General features: G+C 37.8%; 1 protein-coding gene and 1 non-coding gene across 2 annotated transcripts; one reads left to right on the top strand and one right to left on the bottom strand.

Moving 5' to 3' along the window:
- The first annotated feature begins 1466 nt into the window (after positions 1-1466).
- LOC116118800 (expansin-A4) lies at positions 1467-3230 on the top strand. Its single transcript, XM_031404764.1, has 3 exons — positions 1467-1692; positions 1792-2110; positions 2654-3230. Exons 1-3 carry the CDS (start codon positions 1545-1547, stop codon positions 2961-2963), a joined length of 777 nt encoding a protein of 258 aa, XP_031260624.1. The 5' UTR covers positions 1467-1544; the 3' UTR covers positions 2964-3230.
- A 2085-nt stretch (positions 3231-5315) lies between these two features.
- LOC116118824 lies at positions 5316-5482 on the bottom strand. Its single transcript, XR_004126221.1, has one exon. It is a non-coding gene; the product is annotated as a small nucleolar RNA snoR143 (small nucleolar RNA).
- Positions 5483-16166: the final 10684 nt, after the last annotated feature.

Raw genomic sequence — 16166 nt, 5'->3', positions numbered from 1 at the left:
TGTTTGGTGGATTTTACACTTACCCATCTCTGTTTTAATTCTAAATCTGTCAAAGAAAAAGACGCCTTCCTAACTGTTTTCTGCCCTTTGATTATCCCCTAAATCATCTATAACATAACAAATGCTAGCTGGAATTAAGAGAAGGAAGAAAAACAAAGTCAATGAATTAAACCTAATAACTAAAATTGTCAATTCCTAATGCTTTATTTAAGTCAAATTTTCTAAACCTTATGCTTAATTTCCACTAAATTAAACTAATCACATGGGATTGATCAAATAATAAGATAATTAAACTCCTTTATTTTATTTTTATCTCATAGAGCCTCGAGTCCATAGTCTGAATAAAGACTAAAGCGTAAATTACAGATGAGAATGCTTGACCTTGAACTTGAAGAGCTTTAATAGCCAGGAGGAGTCCACTAAATCGTACGGCTAATGCACGGCGTAATACGTGGACCGCCAATTGCGGATTCGCGGCCCACGCCGAAATTTGTAGATTAATTTGTGGGTAAATTGTTTCGTCCGAGACTTTCTCACGACTTTCCACTTCTAGAATGGCTATTGGCTAATTTATGAAGAAAATGGCTAATTTAAGTAGAAATATTTGCCTCTCATTGACTGCTCATGTTTGACAATTCCAATTTTTTTTTTTTTTTTAAGAGGAGTTAGATTGGATTTAAATTCATAAAATTTATAAAATAAACAATAGTTGTTAATACAAGCCATGCAGATAACGCTTACAATTTAGTAGCCCCCACAATTCCCTCCATTTGAAGCCTAACTTTTTTTTTTTTTTTTTTTTGGGTAATTGGGTGTCTAAATCAATTTACGTACGTTCGGGTTAGTTTGTACGCGTTTCAACTAATCTTTCGAGACTCTGAAGTTAACGATTCGATAATCCTTCAATTATCACCCTTATTAGCAACTGAAACAAATCGAACTCAAAACCTTTTGAATAATACATCAAAGAATCTTAATTAACCGCTTGACTACCTCCAGGTTGGTTATTTGAAACCTAACTTTCCGGAGTCCATGATTTGAAAAGAAAACAGAAACAATATTCTTGAGACACAAAAAACTGTAATTGATGCCACAACTTGGGATTAAAGCAAAGCGGTTTCATATTATCAGCCTTAAAAATCTTTTCAGATATCCTCTTTTTTTTTTTTTTATGTCCGGCTAAGCATATCATTCCACTTCTTACCCTTGCCTTTTCCCTCAACCCCACCATTATTCCATTCACCAAAATGGTCAAAACTCAATGGCATTTTCGTCAATTATGTAAAAAGTATTCAATTGTGTTACCGCCAAAGCAAGGTGAGAGAGAAGCCGTATTAAACTTTTCAATTAAGACCCAAAACAGCACTAATTAAGGGTGATTATTTTGTCCTTTGAGATTTCACTTTTTTGACAATGTTTCTCACTCACCTCCATAAATACCAGTCCACTCTTTGCCTTCTCCTCACACCCCACTCACCTAAAATTTCTCTCATCTCTTACTCTGTTTGCAGTACCCTTTAAGTCTTTAGTCAAAGTTAAACCAAATGGCCCTTCTGGGTAGTCTTTTTGTGGTCTCTTTTGTTATGTTTTCGAGCATTGTTGATGCAAGAATCCCAGGAGTTTACACTGGTGCTGCATGGCAAACCGCTCATGCCACTTTCTATGGTGGCAGTGATGCCTCCGGAACAATGGGTACTTCACATTTCACCAAAACTTCTATACCATTTCAATTTTTAATTTCTTCTGTTCAAAGAATTTTAAGCATGTGTATTGTTTGTTGATTAACTACAGGAGGCGCTTGTGGGTATGGAAACTTATACAGTCAAGGCTACGGCGTGAACACTGCAGCACTAAGCACGGCGCTGTTCAACAATGGGTTAAGTTGCGGAGCATGTTTCGAGCTAAAGTGCGCAGATGAGCCACAATGGTGCCATGCTGGTAGCCCTTCAATCTTCATTACAGCCACCAACTTTTGCCCTCCGAATTTCGCTCAACCCAGCGACAATGGAGGATGGTGCAACCCCCCTCGCCCTCACTTCGATCTCGCCATGCCCATGTTCCTCAAAATCGCCGAGTACCGTGCAGGAATAGTTCCCGTCTCTTATCGAAGGTAACCCAAAACAGAGCGCTATCAATATTTCACGTCTTTGCAGTTAAAATATGGCCTTTTCGGTAAACTTATTCAACACATTTAATTGATTTTTTTGTGAGGAGTTAAAAGTCATTTGATTGGGTGTTGAAATAACCATGATTGGAGCCTCAAGGTTTCCAATTTTTGACTTTTTTTTGTGCTTCTGTTTCCACTTTGTTCTGTTTCGGTTTTCTGAACACAAAATCAGAAAACAGTATTAATGATTATACACGGTTCAGCAGATCAGAGCCGTCCGCTGCTTTACTCACTCACCATCATTTCCACTTTACACATATTTTCACGTTTGGACCACATCTTGCCTTGACAAATCAACCCCTTTTTGTGGGCCCTTAACCCAACTCCTTCCCGCGTAAATCTTACTGTTCTCTAGACAAACCGAATCACTTTTCTTTTAACACCGCCGATTCCGCATAAATTTTAAATTCCTAAAATGCCCTCTCAGATTTTTTTTGTTTTTAATAATTTTGTTAATGAACTTTTTTGTTTTGTTTTATAAATCAGGGTTCCTTGCCGTAAGCAAGGAGGTATCAGATTCACAGTCAACGGCTTCCGTTACTTCAACTTGGTTTTGATCACCAACGTCGCTGGTGCAGGGGATATTGTAAAGGCTAGTGTGAAGGGATCAAAGACTGGGTGGATGAGTTTGAGCAGAAACTGGGGACAGAATTGGCAATCAAACGCAGTTTTGGTTGGTCAGTCACTTTCGTTCAGGGTGACAGGCAGTGACCGTCGTACTTCCACGTCATGGAACATTGTCCCAGCAAATTGGCAATTTGGTCAAACTTTCACAGGAAAGAATTTCAGGGTCTAAACTCTAAAAATTTCAAGGGTTACTATTCCCACTTCAAGTTTTTTCTTTTTCTTTTGTTTTTCTCGGAAAGTGAGAGGGAAAATGAGGGAAACTGTGCGTGTGAACTTTTGGACTTTAAAGGTTGGGTGGGAGGTGATTTTGTTTTTGGTTAAAAGTAAAAGGGTAAAATGAAATGTAAAAAAGCTGAAGTGGCTTCAAAATTATAGTGCCCGCAGCTTTGCTTACTGTTACTATATAGACTTTGGTTATATAATATATAATTTACATTAATCTTTTATATGTTGTTTCAAGAATGTGTGATTGCCCAGTTGAGGCCTATTGTGATCCAGAGTTTAATTACCTTTTCCCTACATTATTTTTTAACCAACTGATTCATAAATTGTAATTGACTAAATGATTTATTATCATATTTGGTTAATGAATACGATGATTCAATATTTCAATTCGACCCGCCAAAAATTGAATCGGGTTCATTGGATTTCAATGTGAAAAGGGTAACATGACGCAGAGAAATGTACTCATGCTTTTCATTTTTCCAAAAAGATTTCAATTTGAATGATCGGCCAAGAACATATATTCTGGGACCGTGCATTTTGATAATTTCTTTTTTACTGATGCGAAACTGGTAGGCAAATAGGCTCATAAGAGCCATCAATGGTAAAAGAAAAAAAGAATCTTTTTCAGACTTCAAATCTCTTTAAGCGCTAAAGCTAATAGAAGTAGTCATTAGAGGATTATCGGTTAGATTTTCAATGCTATGAAGAATTAGTTAAAAACGTATAAGTTAACCCAAACACTTTGATGATCGGGAAAAAAAGAAAAAATAGGCTTATAGGATTTTCTTGCTAACCAGAAGTAGAAATGGTCATTTTGCTACATTTGTTTGACTATTCAAAATACTCTATTCTTATTCTGAATAAAAATGCATGTTTGTTTTCTTATTCTCAAAATCATATCCTATAATATTCAATTATTTAAAACCCTCATAGGTTTGTTAATATAATTAAACACCCCCAACAAAAAAGTTTTATAAATTAATAAAAACACCCCCACCAAGGCACCCATCCATATTTGTCAGATTCTGGCAACCACAGTTAGAAGGTGATTGGAATCAAGTGTAATGGAACATTATCGACTGGATCTGATCGATAGTGCGTCGATCTAGCCTTTTTCGGTTAGATTTTTGTGGATTTGACCGAAAAAGACCAGATCCACGGCTAAAGATCTGGTCGTTGACGGCCAGACCTTTGGCCACATCTGACCATCAATGACGACCATATCTTTGGCAGTCACTGGCAGCTAGATGTGGCCAGATCTGGCCATCAACAACCAAATCCGTAGTGGATCTGACCAAAAAAGGCCATAGCGATGCACGACTGACCAGATCTGACCGGTCGTGTACAATAAAACAAGATTCTGACCAGATTCCGATGGTGGTGGCCGAAATTTGACAACTGTGGTAGAGTAAGAATGTTTTTATTAATTTATAAACTTTTTATTATTATGGGTGTTTAGCTAAATTAACAAATCTAAAGATTTTTTTTTTATTTTCAAATCCTACCTTCTAATAATAAACCAACTCAACTTAACAATAATATTTCAAAATAACTACTCAAAATAATAAAACAAACACATTAAATTCTTTATGCAGCTTCTTTAGACCTTATTTCAAACATATTGAAGAGTGTTTACAGTTGGAATTTTGACTCGCAGTAATTCAAAGGATAGATTCTCTGCAATTTGGGCATTTAAGTACTGAAACACATATGGTGAATAAGAATATATTCCTGACTTTTTATATATTTGGCAATTGTTGAATAAGTCCTTCGGGCAAATCATCAAACACTTGAGTTGCATCCATATCCATAACTTCACCATCCTCATAAATCAAACATAGAGTTCAGTCCCTTGTAAAATATATTGAGCTCAGTCCTTAAACAACTCAAAATTTTCATATCAAATCAATTAAAACCTTCTAACAATATCCAGCCCATTCAGTAACTAAACATCAGGGCAGATTTTTTATGGTTTACCACCAACTGGTTACATGTATACTAAATCGTTTAAAATAGTAGGGGCAGTAGTTCTTCATAAATTTCTGTAAGGTCCGGGGCAATTCTTTATGGATCTCTGTAAAGTCCATCACAGAATCTAAAAAGTTTCAGGCGTACTTAATAAAATCGTCTAAAAAAATTTACCAATTAACAAATATATGCAATTTATTAATGATTATACAGATAAAATCATCTCACATTATATGGCAGAAGTTTTCCACGATTAAAATTAGCACAGATATTATAGCCCTTCCGCCCTTCGTACTTTGAAAACGAATGAAGAATTGAACAATAAGATAAATGTGAGATGGAATCAGTAGACAAGCGGGATTAATTAACCCAATCATCTGTGGATACCATCTCTACGGTTGTCTGGCCGCTGCCTAATCACACACTTTTATTTCCAGAAAACAGATTTATGAAAAATTTGTCTCCAGAAAACAAAGTAATGACTAGACTTTCTCTATTGCACTGTTGTCAAGTAAGAAAACAGAAGCAAAAAATGCTTTCTCACAAAAAACACACAACAAATGCTAAAACAAACAAACACCCACAAAACAGAAAACAAAAACTGATCAAAGGGGCTCATATCAAGTGTAAAAGAAATACACATCTGTCATTGTGGATAAACCCTGATCGAAAATGGGAAAATTATGTTTCCATTTCTCCAGCAAATTCGATTAGGGTTCTTCGATTTTGTAAAAGTTATGATCCCACTCAAGCCTCTCTCTTTGTAATCATAGCCCACAAGCTTAAACATAATAGAAGTTAGAAAATATGCAAAAGAATTACAAATTGTAAGAAGAGTGACAGTGAACGTGGGTGAGGCATAATGTGTAGAAGAAAGATCCTAGCTAGGGTTTTGGCGGAGCTGCCATTATATAGGGTTCCAGGAATCCAGATATTGGGCTAGGGTTTTACTTTACAGGCCCACTTCTAGCGTGAGGCCAGAGTCATATATTAATTATTTAATAAATTTGAAAAACAAAAAGTTGTTTGATTAAAAATTTAAATGATTAATTTCTAGTATTTTAATATTTTATGATTTATCAAAAATTTCTCTATAGAAGAATTATTGCCTTTCTTATTCACTTAAAATCAATACAATTGATGATTTTTTGTTTTGTTTTAAATATCTGCATTGTATCATGAAATTATTGGCGTATTCAATAATAACTAGGGGTGAGCATGGGTAACGGGTAGAATCAAAATCGAAACCAGAACCTACTTGGAACCGATCCTATGCGGGTAGATTCTGGCTCCATTTTATTGGAACTAACACTGTGCGATTTTGGTTCTGGTTCCTACAAGTTTTAAAACCGAAATTGGAACCTGGGAAAAGAACCTGAAGCGGGTACCCGACTTGGAACCTGTTTGTGTTTTGGTTTTGATTGAGAAATTTTATGCGAATTGTGATGAATTGATTGAATTCAAGTGTTGCATAAAGATTAAATGATTTATGAGTCACATTGGACACAAATGAATGAGTAATCAAAAGTTGAAAACTACTAAATGTAGGTTTTCTTAATTTGTCAGGGGTGTATTTGTAAACTTTTAAGGTATTTTTGTCATCTTTTAAACTAATAGGGGGGTAATTGGTTTTTTATAGGGTATCTAGGTAAGGAACCGGAACATGCATTTCAAGTTTCGGTTCCTTGAATTTAAGAACCGAAACCAACAGGTTCTAGTTTCGGTTCCTTTTTTTGGGAACCTGCATTGTGCGGTTTTGGTTCCGGTTCCCTCGAAAAATGTAGGGTACCCGGAACTGCTCACCCCTAATAATAACTTGATATAACTAACCCTAGGTAAGAGGTCTTGAGTTCGAATTGATTTTCGGTTGCTACTAGGTGTAGCTATTAGAGCTCTTATCGTGTTGATAATTTCAGGGTTTTGAAAGATTAGTTAAAGTGCACAGGTCTGAAAACTCCGATCATAAAAAATAAATAAAAATAACGTGATATTCTATTGTAACGTAAACTATCTTACTAGTCACAACTCGCAATCATGTGGAGGGCTAATGCCTAAATAGCATATGCAAACACAAATAAAATAAGATTAGATAACCGATAAAAATATCCCATCAAGACCTTCTGTGATGCAACATTGATAAGTTACAAATCTTTACATTCTACTTAAATCATCTAAAATCTAGATATCTGTCTACTTTACACAACTATTGCCTCTCTCAGTTAAAGCTTTCTACAAATAGTAGTGCAGGTTATCTATGAAAATTCAATTTCATATACAAAAAAGAGATGAAATTCTGCCTTCTCATACAGTATATAACTCCTATATTAAACTTTGTAGTAGCACCACCTCCAGCCAAAGTATGACAAGACAGTAGGAAGTTAATCAGAGAAGTACCATGTTGCATGTGAACTGTGAAGTTTTGTTCTTTAATCTGGTTTCCCAAATATGTTAACTAGACCTGGCAAAACGGGTTTGGACCCGTGGGTCGGCCTGTACCCAGGTAAAAAATATAGGGTACGGGTCCAATATATTAAACCCATTTTTTTGAGACCCGTACTCGTACCCTGTCCAATAACTCACGGTTTATACAGGTGAACCCGCGGGTACCCGTATTTGCTAGTCACTATTCAGTATACTACTCACTAATGAATCCCTAACCCAGTAACCCCTAATTTTATCACGCATTCACGCCTCTCACTCTCATCTCATCTCATCTCTGATCTCTCACTCTCATCTCATCTCTGATCTCTCACTCTCAGTAACTCTATCTCGGCCGCATCTCAGCTCTCAAACTCTTCTTCGTGCCTGAAGTTCAACTCCCTGTCTCGGTGTCTCCCTTTTCGATTAATCGTAAGTTTGTCACTTGTCAGTCATTCCCATTCCCAGTACCACAGTCGCCAGTCGCCGTCACTCATCCTCGTCAGCTGGTAATGAATCCCTAACCCCTAATTTTGTGTGTTTGTTTTTGTTTTTTTGACAGATTTTGTGTTTTCTTTTTTGTTTGAATGGTTAATGTAGGTTACTGGCTTACTGCATATTTTGTATTTTAATTTTTGTTTGTGAGATTAACATTGTTTATAGTTATATTGTTGTCTGGTTGAGCTTTCCCTGTACGTCGATCTGTGTAGAGTTGTTTTCGTTGAGTGTGTTTGTGTTAGGTTCCCCTGGTTGATGGGTTTTGCAAGTGAAGGAGTTACAAATTTCTAACTCATTACAGATTTTAGAATTTCATCTTTGCAGATTATTACACTGATATAAAGACAGGCTTCCAAGTAAAAGAAATTGTGAAGTGTGGAAGGATAATATTTTTTGGCAAGGCAGAATTGGAACTACCTTCTTCACAGATCCCTAATCTTGATACAGAGGTACTAAAATTTCAGTTTTGCATCTCTCTTAGCTGATCCTGCCATTTAGGGATGGGGCCTTTACTAGAGCTAAATTATATATCTATTGAACTGAGTTAATTTGTTGCAAAACATGTACAACTCTTTTAGGCTAGACGTTGTGAGCGAGGCTTGGTCCAAATTTCCTTGAGGGATGTATCATGTATGTATAATGTAATAGACCAGTCTTCTCTTCTTTCTCCCTTTGTTCACATGGTGATTAGGCCAACATGACAACCTGTTAAATCTCATTGAAATGAGAATCTGAATTTAGCAATCCTGTTCACATGTGTATTTGCTAGTCACTGATTGCTCTTATTTATACTGATAAAAACATATTGCTTTTATTATCGATTATGTGTATTTGCTAGTCACTGATTGCTGTTATTTCCTCTCCTAAGTACCAGTATTGATTGGTCCTTAGGAGAGGAAATATAAATTTCAGTGACTAGCAAATACACAAGAGATGATGGTCTGAGCACAACAATATTGCTCTTATTTATACTGATCAAAACATATACTCTGTTAACATAATAACACAAAAAAATTTTGGTTCGCAAAATATTGGGAATTATGTATTGTGTAATACAGGTTTCTGAAATTCTGTATAGTTTAAACTTCAATCCTCTTGTAATGAATAACTGAGAACAAAACAAGAAGTTTCTCACCTTATAATTTCAGCTTTGCAATATTTTATAATAATAAGCATTGGTTTAATTTCTTCATTTTTTATGTGGTGAATTAGCATGCATACAAGAGAAATTGAACATGCAATATTGTTTGTACGCAGTGTGTTTATTTGTGAATGTTGGGGAAAATTCTATCTTGGCTTGCATGCAAACCACCGACACCTAAACTCCATTAATTAATGAAAAAAATTAAATAATGCAATTGCCAAATCTCGGCAGCAATCCAGAAGCATGTACATCAAAGAAGAAATCATGCCTAGTGGAAAAGAAATAGAACAATTTTATACAAAGAAGAAATCATGCCAAGTGGAAAAGAAATAGAACAATTTTATACAAAGAGGAAATCATGCCTAGTGGAAAAGAAATAGAACAATTTTATACAAAGAAGAAATATATAGTTAATCATCAATTAATATATAGTTAATCCATTATCAATTAATATATAGTTAATCATCAATTAAAAAGCTCTTTGGCATTTCCTCGAAATCATGCTCCATTATCAATAAATAGAAACATATATTATTTAGGCATGCTGATATAAATGTTAGTTTAGATTAATTTTATTCTGGTTATGGTGTCCTTGATGTTTGTTTGTTTTTTGTTTTAATTTTGTTTTAATTTTTTGTAGTTTCAAGCATTGACATGGCGGATTCAGAAACTATAGATACGGATATGGTTAACGTGAGAGCAAGTGACGATGCTTCTAGGGTAATGCCGCCTCCTTCTAATTCTAGTATTCCTACAACTAGTTCTAGAAATAAACGTAAAACATCAGAAGTTTGGAATTATTTTGAGATATATGTTGAGAATAACACTGAGAGGACTAGGTGTAAGGCATGCAGTAAATCTTATGCATATGTTAGTGCCACACATGGGACTAAAAATATGAAGCGTCATATAGGAAATTGTCCAAAATGTGCCAACCATAATGCAGGGCAATTATTGATTGATCATAACCATAGATTGCAAAGTAGGAAGATTAGTCAAGAGACTTATCGTGAATATATGGCGTTATCAATTATTCAACATAACTATCCATATTCATATGTGGAGAATGAAGGAACTAAGAGAGTCTTTTCGTATGTGTGTAAGGAGCTTGTGCATTATTCTAGGAACACCGCTAAGGTGAATTGCTTAAAAATATATGAAAGGATGAAGAAAAAAAGTAAGCTTGAATTAGGGAGGCTTACAAGTAGAATATGCTTAACTTCTGATGTTTGGACTTTCGATACAACTGAGGGATATATTTCTTTGACAGTTCATTATATAGATGAGGATTGAGAGTTACAAAGTAAAATACTGAACTTTTTTCATATTCCCCCTCCACACTCAGGGGTTGTTTTGGCAGAAAATATTGTGAATTTCTTGCAAGAATGGAGAATTGAAAAGAAAGTTTTCTCAATTACTTTGGATAATGCAAGTAGTAATGATAGGATGGAGGATATCTTAAGGAACCAGCTTTGTGTGCAGAATGCTTTGTTATGTAGAGGTGAATTTTTCCATGTGCGATGTTTTGCACATATCTTGAATCTTATTGTTCAAGAAGGGTTAAAAGCTACTAGTGTTGCTTTGAATAAGATTCGAAATAGTGTGAAATATATTAAAGCAACTGAGGCTAGGAGAATCAAGTTTGGAGAACTTGCTGTACAAATGAGAGTGAAAAGCTCAATGGGGTTGAGATTGGATGTTTCCACTAGATGGAATTCAACATTTTTAATGCTTGAAACGGCGTTAATATTTCGTCCCGTGTTTGTGGCTTTGTCAACAATAGATCCTAGTTATAAATTTTGTCCATCAAATGAAGAATGGGATAGGGGGGCGAGGATATGCAAGTTCTTGAAACCATTTTATAATATTACAACTTTATTCTTAGGTTCTAAATATCATACAACAAACTTGTACTTGAAATGTGTGTGGGAATTTCAATTGCGTTTAATTGAAGAGAGGATGAGTGAGAATGAAGTTGTTAGGAGCATGGCGGAACAAATGATCCCAAAATTTACAAAATATTGGGATTCTTATAGTTTTGTGTTAACGATTGCAACTATTCTTGACCCACGTCTCAAGTTTCAGTTTGTGGAGTATGCTTTCAACAAAGTTTATGATTCAACTACTGCCGTACGGAAGTTGGAGGTTGTTAAGAATAACTTGCAAAAGCTTTTTCAAGCTTACGAGGCTAAATGTTGTAAAGAAGTTCCTGCCTCACCTTCAGTTGTTTCTCCTGCGACTAGTTCTTCTTCTAGTAGGCGTATAGATCATTCTTCTGTAAGTCACTATACTTTTTAGTTTTTATATTCTTATGATAAATAAAGTATTGTTTATTGTTTAATTTTAATTTTTGACACTTAACTGTTTAAATGATGCAGGATTTTGACAGCTATGAGAGTGTTTTCATTTCCACTAAGAAATCCGAATTAGATCTTTATTTGGAAGAGATGAGGTTTGATCGCGTCAAATATCAGAATTTGGATATCCTCGATCATTGGAAGAACAATCGTGATTGTTATCTGGTACTTACCAAGATGGCTCGTGATATCATGGCAATACCAATAACATCCGTAGCCTCAGAGTCCGCTTTTAGTATTGGCAGTAAAGTGCTCAACAAATATCGAAGCTCACTTCGACCAAAAAATGTAGAATCTTTGATATGCACTCGAACTTGGCTATATGGATATGAGTTTAAAGGTAACATGTTAACATAATATTTCATATATTTTATTATTTACATTTATTAATATTTGTAGTTGATCATTGTTTTGTAGATGATGAGGTGAATGATGATTCGGATGATGATCTTGATGTGCCATTAACTAATCTCGAGGCTGTGGAATCAATAAACTCTATCACGCCCACTATGGGATGAACATTTGCTATCCTAAGAATGTTTTTTTGTTGAATATTGGATTATGTATTTGTTTATTTTAGTTGGTATTTATAGTCTATTGATTTATTTTGTTTGTTTATGTGTAATTATGTTATTAGTGATTTTGTATTTGTTTATTTTGGTTGGTATTTGTAGTTTTGTATTATATGTTATTGTTTGTTTATGTGTTATTTGTTTATTTTGGTTCCTAGTTGTTTATATTCTAAATTGAATTGAATTTAGAGTAGTTGATTTAGGGGGTGTAAATGTAAAAAATTAAAACTATAGGAATTTTGGGGGTGTAACTATCATAATTGAAAACTATTAGGGGTGAAAGAAAAACTAAAATCTGGAGAGAGAAAAAACGGGTCCACCCATACCCGTATAAGGTAGGGCACGGGTCCAATATTTTGGACCCGTACCCAGTTGACCCAGCTCGTACCCGACCCACCCACCTGTTTTGCCAGGTCTAATGTTAACAGAAGGAAATTCTTTTGGTTAACTTTGGCACTGCAATTTTTTTTTTTTAAAAAAAAAATGATAAGTTCCTTAACTATTTTTGAAGTAAAATGTGCAACATTAGGAATCTAGATTTTAAACATCGAGTAAGTGTACTTACAATTCGATATCTGGAACCAACATTAGGTCTACTTTCTTTTGCGTTTATGAGTCTTCAATTGCTTGATCATGTACCGAATAATCTCTTTCACGGTGGCTCTCCTGCTTTCCTTCAAGTTCCAAACATCAAGGACTACATATCTCCCACTAGGGTTGTATTCATTCATTTCCAACAATGCATTGGTTACAGCTTTGTACACAACCTCACCGTATTCATTTCTTAATTCTTTCAATTTTTTATCATCATCATCTATGATTTGCTGCAATTTTCAGGAACTTAATCAACACATGGTATACATGTTTAATCTGATAAGATGTTCAGGCATTTGAATGATGAACAGGTCATTTAGTATCATTATCACTAAATTTCATAATGGTGTAGCTAAAAAGGTTTATATATGTTATGCTTGGAAAAGTAGGGTTGATGCCGAGCCCTATCAATATGGGCAGTTAGAGCTTAGGCAAGCTCTACACCCATTCAAACGAAGCCACGTCGCATGCTGACGTGAGCAGTATGCTCCTGCCAATACAGTGGGTATGCGCCAGATTGGTGAAAGGCTGGAAACGATCCACGTGTCCAATCCCTACACAAGTCGAGGAAATCACTCGAGCAGGTGAGCAATGGGACACTGAGAAGAATTTGCACAACATCTGCCCCCACTTACAGATTTAGTATCATTACCTCAATTCATCCCACTATAAATAGAGGGCTCCTCTCCCATTTGTGGGATTAGCTAATTTCACCCTAGAATAACACATTCTCTCTCTCTCTGTCTCTCTCTCTCTCTCTCTCTCTCTCTCTCTCTCTCTCTCTCTCTTGTATTCACTTGTATTCTCCAAGCTATAAATCAGCTCACTGAACGCGACGTGATCTTATATATTAATACAATATCAGTGGACGTAGGATTCACTTATTTAAGCATCTGAACCACTTTAAACATTGTTCTTCATCTCTTACTCAACCCAATAACCTTATATACACGTGAGATCTCTGAGTCCGCTTAGCATTTCCCATGTGCGATTAGTTGGTGTCAAAATCGAACATCAACAGTTTTGCGCTAGAAGGAGGGCCTGATTTAGTACTTGTTCTTCATCAGAAGAATCTCTGACTAATCGGTCCCGCTACAGCAAATAACTCTCCGATTTGAATCTAAACTAACCAATCATGGTGATGAAGAGATCCCCCAGGTACAAGAGGACACTTTTCCCGAAGTGCCCTTAGTCTTGCAAAACATCGTAGGGGATATCCCTTCAAGCTCACGGCTTAATCCAGCCATTGTGAGCTACCTAGAGAGGTTCAAAAATACTCTCCAAATAGGCACCGGTTGGATCGAGTCGTGCCACCCGAATCGAATGAGGTGGTGCCACTGCCAAAAACGCCTGCAGGTCGCATGAAAGCGCAGAAAAGGGCAAAAACCCATACCGCGCGTACTGCAGCGCGTCAAAGAAAGGGAAAGCAAGTGGCGCACAACGGGCCTAGAGGTTCTAAGGGGCTAGCGAACACCGACTGCACCCCGGGTAGAATACCCATGGCGCAAAGGCTCGGTGACATCTCAAGGCTCGAGCGGTCCCGTGCCACGTCGCACAAGCACTCCCACAAAAGTGCAAGGAGGGAGATTCCCATTGTCGCCAAAATGACGACTTCGATCGTCGTTGCATGGGAAGTTCCCACTGTCCGTGGGTTGGTTCCTACCACAGCGGAGGTCAAGAAAGTTCCCTAGACCATTCAGCGCCATTACATGACTCTAGCCAGCGTGTGTCAAGATTAGCCGGGACTGTCGACCGAGGCGAGGAGGAATCCGACATACGGTCTTTCCTCAATCGCAATCACGAGGGTCAAACCCACGTTGTGGAAAGCGATCCCCAGATGGTTCCGTTGTCTCAAATTGAGGAACTACAGTGAGCCATGGATCAGTTAAAGGCTTAGCGAAATGAGCAAGGGCACGTCGCAGAGGCGTCTCCCTTTTCTCTGGCAGTGTTAGCCGCCCCTCTCCCGTCAAGATTTAGAATGCCCGACATGCGAGCATTCAATGGGAATTCTGATCCGCAGGATCATCTATACGAGTTCAACGACCTCATGGAACTTCACCAAGTCTCTGACTTGGCAAAATGCCGTTGCTTGGCAATAACTCTTACTTCTCATGCCAAGCGATGGTTCAGGTCGCTCCCAGCAGGATCAGTCAGCTCGTGGCCTCAGATGAGCTCGACATTTCTAAGACACTTCCAAGCGAACAAGAAGTTCTCGATGCCTCTGAGCTATCTCAGCAACATAAGGCAAGAGAGGGATGAGCTCCTCTAATCTTATATTAACAGGTTCCATAAGGAGCTCCATAAGGTAGCTCACACTCTCGAAGAATCTGTTCGGACCCTCATCATCGTGGGAGTCCGTCCGTAGACAGATCTGTAGAAAGAGTTGCAATCTGAGGACGATGTTTCTCTCACCCGCTTCTACAGCCTTACGAAAAAATACCTCCATATTGAGAACTCCGTGGCGACGCTTAACTGCCACGACCCCGGTCCTTCGGGCAGTGCGCCTGGTTGGGGGGAGAATATGAGGGCTGATCATAGATGGGCTAATGACAATCAGCGAAAAGGAAAGAAGCAGCGATATGAGCCCAAGAAATCTTATGCCCCAGTTCCTCGTCGCGATCGCGACAAGAGTCAGTACACTCCTTTGAATGCATCGGTCTCTGCTATTCTTGATAAGTCAGAAGAGGCTGGCCTGCTCGGGGAGCCTGAGCCCATGAAAAATCCCCCTTAAGCCAAAAACAATAAGAAGTACTGCTGCTGTCATAGGGATAACGAGCATCACACTGATGAGTGTCGAGCCCTCAAGCAAGCAATTGAAGACCTCATCAAGTAAGGGCACTTCAAAGAGTACGTTGATGACTCTACTCCCGTACAGGAGAAAAACCAGGAGGAACCAGGCAAGAAGCGTCGTGGTCGCAAAAGTATCTGCAGCATAAGGATTATCTTTGGGGCACCACATCTCGTAGGGAATTCGTGAGGTGCCCAAGAAAGGTATGCTCGCGTAGCCCATCACGATCCGATCAGTGTATTGAACACGACGTGATGGCCATTTAAGGGACGCGATGACCATCTAAGGTTCGCAGAGAGGAGGAAATCACCTTCTCTAAGAAAGATGCAGTTCGATTGCATCATCCCCATGACGATGCCCTCGTTATCACGACCCAAATAGGGCGTTGTGACGTCCACAAAAGCACCCTGAACATCTTGTTCCTGCGGGCTTTCGAAAGAATGAATCTGGATGAGGCCGATCTAAAGCTTGCCCCCATCCCACTATATGGTTTTACCTGGGATCATCTGATCCCCAAAAGGACGATCTCGCTCCTGGTCATATTGGGCGACTCTAACGAGGTGACCAAAATTACTGAGTTGTTAGTAGTGGAGTGTCCGTCCGCTTTTAATGGCATCCTAGGATGACCTATACTAAGAAACTTCAAAGCAGTCACCTTGATCTACCATCTAAAGATGAAGTTTCCCACTCCGATAGGGATAGGGGAAGTTAGTGGATCTCAACGCTCATCTTGCGACTGCTATGTAAGGGCAGTGCAGATGGCGTGCAAGGGAAAAGGCAGTTCGATGGGTATCCCTGAACAGGCAAT

Source organism: Pistacia vera, unplaced genomic scaffold (assembly GCF_008641045.1).
Source record: "Pistacia vera cultivar Batoury unplaced genomic scaffold, PisVer_v2 Contig1244, whole genome shotgun sequence".
NCBI lineage: Eukaryota > Viridiplantae > Streptophyta > Magnoliopsida > Sapindales > Anacardiaceae > Pistacia > Pistacia vera.
Note: the sequence above shows the minus strand (reverse complement) of the source record. Positions and strands in the feature narration are given on the sequence as shown.